This window comes from Ranitomeya variabilis, chromosome 8 (genome assembly GCF_051348905.1).
Source record: "Ranitomeya variabilis isolate aRanVar5 chromosome 8, aRanVar5.hap1, whole genome shotgun sequence".
NCBI lineage: Eukaryota > Metazoa > Chordata > Amphibia > Anura > Dendrobatidae > Ranitomeya > Ranitomeya variabilis.
Window position 1 is genome coordinate 102825052 of NC_135239.1, and position 13232 is coordinate 102838283.

Consider the following 13232-nt stretch of genomic DNA (forward strand, 5'->3'; position numbering starts at 1 on the left):
ATTGCATGTTAGGAAAGCGTATATCTCCAAAGAGATCCAAACTTCAGAGAATGGTAGCTTTCTAGAAACTGGGTAATAATACAAGGAGAGAAAAGCAGACACTACTGTAGGTGTTTACTATAGGTCATCTGGACAGACTGAAGATATGGATGAACTCTTTTACACTGCTCAAAAAAATAAAGGGCACACTTAAACGACAGAATATAACTCCAAGTAAATCATACTTCTGTGAAATAAAACTGTCCACTTAGGAAGCAACACTGTTTGACAATCAATTTCACATGCTGTTGTGCAAATGGAATAGACAACAGATGGAAATTATTGGCAATTATCAAGACATCCTCAATAAATTAGTGGTTCTCCAGGTGGGGGCCACAGACCACATCTCAATACCAATGCTTTCTGGCTGATGTTTTGGTCATTTTTGAATGTTGGTTGTGCTTTCACGCTCGTGGTAGCATGACACGGACTCTACAACCCACACAAGTGGCTCAGGTAATGCAGCTCATCCAGGATGGCACATCAATGCGAGCTGTGGCAAGAAGGTTTGCTGTGTCTGTCAGCATAGTGTCCAGAGGATGGAGGCACAACCAGGAGACAGGCCAGTACACCAGGAGACGTGGAGGGGGCTGTAGGAGGGCAACAACCCAGCCGCAGGACTGCTACTTCTGCCTTTTTGCAAGGAGGATCAGGAGGAGCACTGCCAGAGCCCTGCAAAATGACCTCCAGAAGGCCACAAATGTGCATGTATCTGCACAAACAGTTAGAAACTGACTCCATGAGGATGTTCTCAGTGCCTGAGGTCCACAGATGGGGGTTGTGCTCACAGCCCAACACCGTGCAGGACGCTTGGCATTTGCCACAGAACACCAGGATTGGCAAATTCACCACTGGTTCCCTGTGCACTTCACAGATTAAAGCAGGTTAACACTGAGCACATGTGACAGATGTGACAGAGTTTGGAGATGCCATAGAGAGAGATCAGCTGCCTGCAACATCCTTCAGCATGACCGGTTTGGCAGTGGGTCAGTAATGGTGTGGGGTGGCATTTCTTTGGAGGACTGCACAGCCCTCCATGTGCTTGCCAGAGGTAGCCTGACTGCCATTAGGTACCCAGATGAGATCCTCAGCTCCCTTGTGAGACCATATGCTGGTGCGGTTAGCCCTGGGTTCCTCCTAATGCAGGACAATGCCAGACCTCATGTGGCTAGCGGGTGTCAGCAGTTCCTGCAAGATGAAGGCATTGAAGCTATGGACTGGCCTGCCCATTCCCCAGACCTGAATCCGATTGAGCACATCTGGGACATCATGTCTCGCTCCATCCACCAACATCATGTTGCACCACAGACTGTCCAGGAGTTGCCGGAAGCTTTAGTCCAGGTCTGGGAGGAGATCTCTCAGGAGACCATCAGCCACCTCATCAGGAGCATGTCCAGGTGTTGTACAGTAGGGAGGTCATACAGGCACGTGGAGGCCACACAATACTGAGCATCTTTTCCTTGTCACGAGGCATTTCCACTGAAGTTGGATCAGCCTGTAATTTGATTTTCCACTTTGATTTTGAGTATCATTCCAAATTCAGACCTCCATGGGATATTCATTTTGATTTACATTGATAACTGTTATGTTTTATTGTTCTGAATACATTCCACTATGCAATGAATACAAATTTGCAACTGGAATATTTCATTGAGAGATATCTAGGATGTGGTATTTTAGTGTTCCCTTTATTTTTTTGAGCAGTGTATTTTGCTTCTTTGTTCTCTAGGAATGCAAATGTAACATCAACTGATCTTCACTGTGCTATCAAAAGAGTAAAATAATCCACACTATCTATAAACAGAGATGGTGAGGGAAAAGTTAGCCCACTTTAAATTAATTTAATTCTCGTGATCCGGATGAAATGCATCCTAGGATACTGAAAGAGATAGCCGAGGAAATTGCAGAACCACTAGCCAGAATCTTTGAAAATTCCTGGAGAAAAGGAGAAGTCCCAGAAGATTGGAGAAGGGCAAATGTTGTCCCTATCTTCAAAAAAGGAAAGAGGATGGAGCCAGGAATTTACAAGCCAGTGAGCCTTACTTCTATACTGGGAAAGATCTTTGCGCAAATTATTAAACGGCTTGTTTGTAAGTACTTGGATGAGAATACAGTAATTAACCAGAGCCAGCATGGGTTTGTAGCAATCAAGTCACACCAGACTAAGCTAATTTCCTTCTATGATGGAATCACTGACTGGGTGGATGAGGTAAATGCAGTAGATATAGTATATCTCAACTTCAGCAAAGCATTTGATAAAGTATCTCAAACTATAATGAAAAAAATGATCATGTTTGGGATTGACAAGCCTACAGTTAGGTGGATTCATAACTGGCACAGTGATCATACTCTAATAGTGGTAATAAATGGTTGCCCATCTAATTGGAAGAGTATTTCAAGTGGGGTACCACAAGGCTCTGTCCTGGCCCCAGTGTTGTTCAACATTTTTTATAAATGATCTACATAAGGAACTGAAGGTAAACTAATAAAATTTGCAGATGATGCAAAGCTAGGAAGAATAGCGAACACTAGAGAAGACAAAGGATTCAGAAGGATCTAGATAAACTTGAACAATGGGCAGCGAATAATAGAATGGTATTTAACAGGGAGAAATGCAAGATTCTACATCTTGGCAAGAAAAATTAAAATGACTATGGTAGACTAACTGATCACAGACTGCATATGAGTCAACAGTGTGACACAGCAGCAAAAAAGGCAAACTGAGTTCTGGGATGTATTAAAAGAAGCACAGAGTCTAGATCACATGAAGTCATTATCCCCCTCTACTCCTCCTTGGTCAGGCCTCATCTGGAATACTGTGTCCAGTTCTGAGCACCACATTTAACCCTTTTCTGCCATCGGACGGAATAGTACATCCGATGGCAGAACCCCCGCTTTGATGCGGGCTCCTGTGGTGAGCCCGCATCAAAGCTGGGACATGTCAGCTGTTTTGTACAGCAGACATGTGCCCGCAATAGGCACTGGTGGAATCGCAATCCGCCCATGCCTATTAACTAGTTAAATGCCGCTGTCAAACTCTGATGGCGGCATTTAACTAGTACTTCCGGCCATTTGGCCGGAAATGCGCTCTTTGCTGACCCCCGTCACGTGATCGGGGGTCAGCGATGCGTCAACATGACTACCAGAGGTCTAATGAAGACCTCTATGGTTGTTGATGCCAGATTGTTGTGAGCACCGCCCTGTGGTCGATGCTCATAGCAATCATGTAAATCAGCTGCATAGGAGCGATCTGAGCATCGCTCCTATGTAGCAGAGCCGATCAGGCTATGCCAGCTTCTAGCCTCCCATGGAGGCTATTGAAGAATGGCAAAAGTAAAAAAAAGTTTTAAAAAATATGAAAAAAATAAAAAAATATAAAAGTTTAAATCACTTCCCTTTACCCCATTCAAAATAAAACAATAAAAAAATCAAACCTACACATATTTGGTATCGCCGCATTCATAATTGTCCAATCTATCAATAAAAAAAAGATTGACCTGATCGTTAAACAGCGTAGTGAGAAAAAAATTCAAAACGCCAGAATTACCTTTTTTTGGTCGCCACGACATTTCATTAAAATGCAATAACGGGCGGTCAAAAGAACGTATCTGCACCAAAATAATGTCATGAAAAACGTGAGCTCAGCACGCAAAAAATAAGCACTCACTCAACCTGAGATCATGAAAAATGGAGACGCTGTTCAGCTCCGCAGCTGCATGTGTCGCGGCTGTGTGACAGTCACAACACATGCATGGAGAGCCCAACAAACACTAAGATTACTATGCTTTAAACAATTCTGGACTGCCCTTATGATGATGTCATTCGTTTGGAAGCTTCTGATAGTTTTTTTGGCAACATCTCAGTTAATTAGAGTCACATCTGTGGATGTATTTTAATGCACACCTGAAACACACAGCTTCTTTGTGTAGCATCAAGGTAAAGTCTAAAGAAAACAGCCAAGATATCAGGAAGAGAATTGTGGACTTGGGTACAATTTCAAGATGCCTGAAGGTGCCTCATTCATCTGTACAAACAATTATATGCAAGTACATACAAGATGGGACTGTCCAGCCATCATACCGCTCAGAAAGGAGATGGGTTCTGTGGCCCAGAGATGAACGTTCTTTGGTCCAACATGTCCTGTGGTCTGATGAAGCTAAAATTGAACTTTTGGGGCATAATGACCATTGCTACTTTTGGAGGATAAAGGGAGAAGCTTGGAAGCCTTAGAACACCATCCCAACTATGAAACACGGGGGTGGCAGCATCATGTTGTCGGGTTGTTTTGCTGCAGGAGGGACAGGTACACTTCACAAAAAAGTTGGCATCATGAGAAAAGAAGATTATGTGACAATACTGAAGCAACATCTCAAGCCAGGTATTTAATGCTTGAGCAGAAATGGGTTTTCCAAATGGACAATGACCAGAAGCATACTGCCAAAATGGTAACAAAGTGGCTTAAGGATAACAAACCCAATGTTTTGGAGTGGCCGTCACAAAGCCCTGATCTCAATCCTGTTGAACATTTATGGGCAAAGCTGAAAAGACAGGTGCGAGCAAGGCGACCTACAAACCTGGATCAGTTAATCAGTTTTGTCAGGAGTAATGGGCCCAAATTCCGACCAACTATTCTGAGAAGCTTGTGGAAAGATATCCCAAACGTTTGACCCAAGTCATTCAGTTTAGGGGCAATAGTACCAAATACTAATGAAATGTATGTAAACTTTTGACTTTGCAGTAAGTAATAAAAATGCCTTAAAACATTCTCTCTCTCATTATTCTGGCATTTGGCAAAAATTAATAAATATGGTAATCCTAATTTACCTAAAACGGGAAAGGTTTATTCTGATTTCATGTCAGATATTGAGAAAAACCTGCAGATGTGTCTCTTTATATAGTGTATGTAAACTTCTGGTTTCAACTGTATATGCAATGATTTGCGGTATACATGTGGTCTACACTACATCTTAATGTTATTTAGAAATCTCTATTTTCTTTATATACAATCATATTTATAATATATTCCGTTATTTTAAACTATTGCTCAGTACATATATTGAACCCTGGTGGAAATGAAGAGAAACACGAGTTTGCATTGGAAATTTTTCATTTTTATGGTCTCAAATAATTAGATTGCAGCATACGTTGCTCTGTATAATTCATTCAATTTAATGTTTGCTGTCCTATGCTCCATCAACACTACAGGTGCTATTTGTCTTGCGATTTTGTAATGTGAATTGTCATATTAGTATCTGAACTATCCAATTTAAATTTTACCCGAACGGATTAAATGTCCTACATGTGATACCTGTTTCTATCATTATGCTGAAGGTTTTTAAAGGCTTGTTTGACAATTTTATACTTCAAGGCTAATCCAGAGTCTGGAGGAAGAGTGGAGAGGCCACAATCCAAGCTGCTTGATGTCTAGTGTGAAGTTTCCACAATCAGTGATGGTTTGGGGAGCCATGTCATCTGCTGGTGTAGGTCCACTGTGATTTATCAAGACCAAAGTCAGCGCAGCCGTCTACCAGGAAATTTTTAGAGCACTTCATGTTTCCCTCTGCTGACAAACTTTTTGGAGATGGAAATTTCATTCTCCAGCAGGACTTGGCACCTGTCCACACTGCCAAAAGTACCAATACCTGGTTTATAAACATCAGTATCACTGTGCTTGATTGACCAGTAAACTTGCTTGACCTTAACCCGATACAGAATCTATGGGATATTGTCAAGATAAAGATGAGAGACACCAGACCCAACAATGCAGACGAACTGAAGGCAACCCGGGCTTCCATAACACCTCAGCAGTGCCACAGGCTGATCGCCTCCATGCCACGCCACACTGATGCAGTAATTGATGCAAAAGGAGCCCCGACCAAATACTGAGTGCATTTACTGAACATACAATTCAGTAGGCCAACATTCCGGATTTTAAAATAATTTTTCAAGCTGGTGTTACAAAGTATTCTAATTTACTGAGATAATGACTTTTGGGTTTTCATTGGCTGTAAGCCATAATCATCAACATTAACAGAAATAAACATGTAAAATAGATCACTCTGTGTGTAATGACTCTATATAATATATGATTTTCAGATTTTGTATTGAAGAACTGAAATAAATTAACTTTTTGATATTGTAATTTTGTGAGAAGCACCTGTATATGTACTTTCATCTGTGATTCCTTACAGTTACATTATGTGTATTATGTGTAAAATTTCTCATTTTAAGATTAGTTGGGGAAACTTTTTAAAAAGGGATAACACATCCATGACATGGATTTTCAGAATAAGCACACCAGGTATATCAGGTCTAAGAGATCTACTTAATAATTTATGCAGTTTGTATTGTGAAATTAGCCAACATAACCACTTTGAAATGTATTTGAATTTATCATTCTTCTGATCATAGTATAACATTTAGAAAAGCACAAAAAAAGTTAAACGTGTTGATAAACTGTATATGCCGCACTGACTCTGGCTCCATCAATCACATCATCCATTCAGACTTTGAGAAGTATTAATCTAGACCACAGCCTCGTTTGGACACATGTATTTGAGAAATAAAGAACAAAGGAAAGCCTTGAAGACATTTTTATTTTAAAGAACCCCTTTAAAACAAAATGGAGGACCAATTACATTCGCTTTATAAAAGCAAAACACTTAAGTTTCTTAATGAGATTTTTCATAAGCAGGAACATTTTTAATACAATTACATTTTTTACATACTGTCATCTCATTTGCCCGTGTTCATAAAAATCTATTAAATCAAGTATCACAGTGCAGTTTTACAATACAGTTTGTACAATCTACATATGGAAGAAGATCAGAATACCAAATCTTACAAGAATAGATTTTGTTGTGAACAGATTATACAAACTAAAGGTTTATGATTATAGTATATTATTCCTTTCACAGTGTTGTGAAGGGGGCATGAAGTATTGACTTTCGATCCCTAAGGTCGTTGTCCACTTTCAGGAAAGTGGTCCCTAAATGCTGTAAAATACTTAGTATGAGAGACACAGGAGGGTCTCCCCTCCCTGGGACCAGCTCCTGCTGTCCACCTCTGCTTCGGCTGTCCACCACTGCTCCGGCTGTCCACCACTGCTCCGGCTGTCCTCCACTGATCCTGTCTCCATGTTTTAGCTGCACCAGTGACATCATGTCAACAGTGCACATCAGCCCTGTATCTAATCACCACAGCGGCTGAGCCAAGGTTTAAGGCACGAGCTAATGAGCTTAGTGATTGACCACAGCGGTGATCTGCTCTGTCCACGTGATGTCACCACTGCTGGCATTGCACTGAGACTGGATCACTGGCGGAGATCTGTCACTGTACCATGGAGGGCTATTACTTTGTGTTTGTTAGTTTACGTCATTTACAGCACTTCTAGCCCAATTTCCTGAAAGTGGACAACCCCTTTAAGATTACAAGGAATCTGCAGAGACTGAAGAATATACATTTTGATTTTCATATTATTACATTCTCTATTTAGATCACATCTCTGTAGCAAAATTGGAATAAGGTCCAATTTGATCATAGACTTAGGTACTCATCGACTTGGGGGCGTTTGCCATAACTGGTGTCTGTAGCCAGGAAGATGAACCATGGACAGCCCCAACAGTATACTGTATATACAGATGCCCTTAGAAAGGATTAAAAATCCATTTGGGTAAATATACACTTGAAATCATCCTATTAAAATTAAGATACAGAATAATTTCAATACACTTTATTTAACTTTGTTGCAGTTTTTCTTGTTTTTCTACTTGTTTTGACAATATCAAATGTTAGAAAAAAAGTTTTGCCGAAACCTATAATCTAGGCACGAGATAAAATTTGTTTTCTGAGACCATGGACTGTGCTACTTGTATAGGGCCAAGGTGCCATACCGGGCACAGCCTATGGACAAGAGCGGCACTGTGTCCAGGAGGAGAAAGAAAGCCACCCCTTATACAGTCCACTTAAAGGCAGCAATCGTCACAACCTAACCAGTCCTGATGAATTGTAGCCATGTCTCTTCTCATAAGACTTTAGAAAGAGCCTGAATTTATTTGCATTTTTGTGTGACTGAACTCAGTTTCTACAGTAAATTTGATAGTTCTGCTGTCAATAGGATTAGTATGGTGGATGTTATGGAAATTAAGAATTTTGGAAGCACGACGTTTTTATTATTTCTACATAATATATTATTTGTTTGTTCTCTGCATTTTATATTACCCTATTCTCAAATCTGAATGCAAACAGTAGATCCCCACGTCATATTGCTAGGCTCATGTGATGCCGGTTTTGTGATTCAGTGCATAGTAAATGCAAGAATAAGTTTAGGTTGTTTTTTTTTTGTTTTACTAAATCTTGTTCACATAGGAGCACCAAACTCTAAATAAGGTGACTAGTGACACACCTTTGAACTTAGAATACCACGAAAAACAAAAATATCTTAAAATGCAAAGTTTATTAATTAAGAAAATAAAAAACAAAATACCATGAACAGATTAACCTCAGTGGAAAACATTGAGGTGACTCTGTTTATAATATTTTTGTTTTTATTTTCCAAATTAATAAACGTTGCTTGCTCACATGGTGCAGGTTTTAACAGCAAATTTTTCATTGAGTGAATTTCCACAATAATCAGCTTCAAAATTCACATGTAACAAATATTGATTTGGGTGATTTTGGAGGAAAGAGCCTTCTTTACTATTCTAGCTATGAATGTGTAGCTTCCAGTTTGCCCTTTTGTCCCCAAATATATTATAAGAACTCCAAAATAGCAATTCCCCATTATTGCAATAAGTTGCTTCCATTATGAATGTTATCTGAAAATGAAGAATTGCAGCAAAAGGAATTGTAAAAGCTCCACAATTGCCACAATTTGTCCGCAAACTATAAGCTGCCACTAGTGGAATCTTCAGCAATAAAGAGGTTATCCTGAACTATATTATATTTTTACTGTTGGCCTAAGAACTAACAGGCAGGTAGTTGCTACCTAACTTCCTGCCTGCTGTGGCCAGTGTCAATCTCTGCTAGCACATAGCGGTCACTGACTGCCTGCAATCCTCTGGCTTCGGCTGATGTCATGTCGAAAGAGCGGCGCCTTCTCTACTGCTTTGCTCTGTTATTTGGGTCAAACAGCATGATGTCGGCACCCCCCCCCCCCCCCCCGTTGAAAGAGCAGTCTGGAAGAGAATGAGCTGCTATGTTGACGTGAAGCAGCAGAATCGCCTGCAGGAGCGGTCTGTGACTGCTCTCAGCTGACACCAGATAGAACAGGCAGGTAGTTGCCAACTAGTTAGCAATAGTGATGAGCGAGTATACTCGTTGCTCGGGTTTTCCCTGCACGCTCAGGTGGTCTCCGAGTATTTATGACTGCTCGGAGATTTAGTTTTCATCCCGGCAGCTGAATGATTTACAGCTACTAGCCTGCTTGACTACATGTGGCATTCCCTAGCAACCAGGCAACCCCAACATGTACTCAGCCTGGCTACTAGCTGTAAATCATTCAGCTGCCGTGATGAAAACTAAATCTCGGGGCAGTCATAAATACTCGGAGGTCACCCGAGTGTGCTCAGGAAAACCCGAGCAACGAGTACACTCGCTCATCACTAGTTAGCAACTGTTAGTTTCATAGTATGTCTCATAGTAAAAAAATAATTTAGTCCTTGACAGCCCCTTTAATGAGGTGAACCGTTGCTGCTCACTTCGGCACACCCGCTGAGTAAGTGAACGGTGTTGGACAACAGCAATTGTTTCCACTAAGTGCATGTCCATACAAGTCTAAAGATTGATAGGACTAGTCATACACTAGTCTAGGACACAGGAGATTTTCCATTTTTTTAATAATACATATTACAATGCCAGCATTTAGGATGAAATTATACAAAAACTCATCCACCCGCTGCCAAGACAATTCTCAGCAGAAGTTTTCTGGCTCTGTGGATTTGGAATTTACAGCCTATCAATTTATGCTGCTGATTTTCACTGTGGATTTCATACTTTGGTTCACAAAATGAAAGTTATATTCAGCTTGCTGGAAATAAAAGAACAGATTTACAAATGTTGCCCATACTTATGCAATGCAAAATGATCAGCCTGGATATGCGCCACATTTACCTTAGTGGCTCATGCTGCATGATACTTTTTTTGTGCATCTTTAGACACTTTGATTTAAGTTTACACAACCTATTGGCTTATTTTGGGCCACTTTTTGGGGGTGTATATTGTGGTGTATGATGTCACATGTTAAGTCAAAATTGTACAAAACTGACAATAGAGTTAAAACTTAATGCAACTTTATGCACCAAGTACACCACATTTCTCTCAAGTTTAGGAACAAATTTATTAGTAAATCTGCCCCAATGTTTGCAGACTGCTGGTTGGCAAATATTAATGGCTATTACCGCAGAGACGATAGGAGACTTCAAGCGTATTGGAGACTGCAGAATACCTTAATGGAAGGCCGCGGTTTGTATTTATTGTAAGCATGGATATTTTTTTATAAAAATATATTCACCCTCATAATTATGTCTATCTATTCTCAAACTCATATCCTAATAGATTTGGAGGTGTAATCAGAAAAAAATATATACTTGTGACAAAAAAATAGCATTTTCATAGCCAAATTAAGAAACTATATAACCTATGATTTGTTTTCACAAAACCTCTGGCTTACATTATACAATCTATTATACATAAATCTATATATTTGCATATTTCACAGCCCAGCATTGCAGTTCTTCCTTAATTCATCTATGTACAGTATGTCCCGCAAATACGGAAGCTGGAAGATGAATTACTGTTTAATATGGAGAGAATGAGAGTTTGACATCTTGGGAAACGTTCTGATCCAAAACTAGACTATTTTAGAATGAAAAGTCTTAATGAACCTGACCACAGACATAAGAATTATTCGAATGTAGAACTTATTATCATGATTCATGACAGTGAGTAATAATGGGCGACAACACCAGGCCGGGCTTCATCTCAATGTACCGAGCTCTACCTGGCAAACAATGAAGGGGACATGACACTTACTGGAAAGCTGCGGCCCCTTTATTAGCCAGTCCCTCTGCATGGGGGTTGTTTGTGCAGGGAGTAATCGAATACTGTTGACACATCCCAAGGATCGATCATCATTAGCAAAGTCCCGGAAATGTTAATGTAAATGAGAACAAGATGTTTAATGGGGGTCATCTCTTCCAGAAGCTGCCACATTCTATAAGAGACTTGTATGACAGTTTTGCCTTTTAGTATAAAGCGTGTATTCATTTGAGAACAGTATGCACATGAAGACAGGACTATCATTTCTCACGACATTATCAAAAGTGAAATATTAGCAGTAGACGCCTCTTACAGCATGGTCTACTGGATACAAGACGATTGCACGGTCTACTTATTCGGGTATGTTCATGTGAGGTGGCTACATTTAGTTTCCCCCATTAACACAGCATAACAGTAGTACTTGATGTATTTGACACAATTTCACAGGACTTGTGGCAATAAAAATCACGAATTAGTCACGCTTTGTGACCATATACATAGCCCGGTTCACATGTCTGATTTTCACGGAAAAAAATAAGCAGTGGGAATGTTTTTGAGTTTGGTCCAATTTGTGAAACAAACTCATACGTTTCAATTATTGGGTCCAAAATATGAATGGACAGAACACGGATGCGTTCCATGTTGCATTTTTGGGGCTTTCAATTACAAACAAGGATGTGTAAATTGAACCAAATTCACAAGGTTGTAGTTACAGACCAGATCAGGTTCATATAAAGTTGTTTGTTTTGTTTTTTTGTCAGAGACCAGATCAGATTAGATTCCATAAAGATCTGAAAACAATCTATCTAGTTATGTAACATACAGTACACAGTGAATGACAGCTGTGAATGACCCTGAATGCTTCATCCTTCCTGGGTCTCTCCATTGTGTTTATGGCATCAGCTGGAAGGGAAGTCATAAATGCCTGTTGAACATGACTGCCTCCATGCATATGTTATAGCAGATCCATGGGATGAGACAATGAGGTCCACCTCTGGACATTTCATGTTAGAACATGACTTGATATAACCATGTATGGCCTTACATGCAGATATAGCCGTTCCAGATATGAAATAAGTGTTAAGTGATGTCAAGATCACTTGGGACTGTTTTCTTCGGAGGCTACTAAACATTGGTAATTGATTCTAATGCAAAATTTTCAATGCACAATCATTGGTAAGATGGGGGAAAGGTTCAATATAAAATCTGAAATTAACAATGGTAATACTGCATGGAAATCCAGCATTTTACATGGTTATATCGCATTTTATTATTTAGGTTTTCATTTTTTGCTTCAACAAGGGTGGAAGCCTAGGTTTAAGACATCAAGCCTAGGTCAGGACTTTGATAGTTGAGTATGGTGAAGAGGACAGTATGTATGGAGATCCCCGGTCAGTCGGGCTGTCACCATTTTATGCAAAACTGCATCTAAATGGCAGTGGTTTATAAATATGCAACATTCAAGAACAAGTGTTTCAGTACACAACAAAAATGAAAATGCACAACAAACATAATTCACAAATGTTTATTTTAGTAAAATAAAAATATTTATATATGTAAAAAATGAGGAAAATATTAAAATGGATATGGACACTTATGTGCAACATAGTCACCAAATATTAATTGGAGAAGAGAGAGCAGGCAGGTGACCCCCAAACTGCTACCAAGTGTGGAATAGCATCACTTCTGCCACCTCTCAAGCAGTGCAGTGCCCTCTTACTGTTTACAGGGCGAAAAGTGTCAAAATAACAATCTGGAAGGATAAGAATCTCCTGCTACAGTATGTCAGCTTTTTTCAGATGTCAAGAAGCCTTGTTTATGAGAAATAAAAGTGTTTGCTAGTTACAGAATTATAGTCTTCATCATTAGAACTATAGGTCAGTAGTTCACGGTGAATTGCATTCTTCTGCCATAGGATTTAGATCTCCTTGCCATAGGTTGTTTGGTAGAAAATGTCCAGTGGGTTGTACATCATAAAAGATATTTACACAATTTCTGCTGGAGATGACGTTCATGTAATGTCCTCCTCTTCTGAGCAATAATCACGACCCTTGAAAACATCAACAAAAAGTTTACACACGTTACTATAAGATGCAATTGGCATTTATCATATTAAACATCCCTTTAACAGCTGGAAAGTAGACTACATATATTCT

At 39.7% G+C, this 13232-nt stretch overlaps 1 protein-coding gene across 2 annotated transcripts in view; it reads right to left on the minus strand.

Moving 5' to 3' along the window:
• Positions 1-6617: 6617 nt before the first annotated feature.
• The window catches only part of C8H1orf21 (chromosome 8 C1orf21 homolog), a 230918-nt gene continuing 224303 nt past the window's right edge, over positions 6618-13232 (minus strand). For both annotated transcript variants that reach the window (XM_077278794.1, XM_077278793.1), the window contains one exon: positions 6618-13126. In XM_077278794.1, the coding sequence (XP_077134909.1) occupies positions 13088-13126 (39 nt within the window). In that variant the 3' untranslated portion in view covers positions 6618-13087. The remainder of the gene's footprint in view (positions 13127-13232) is intronic.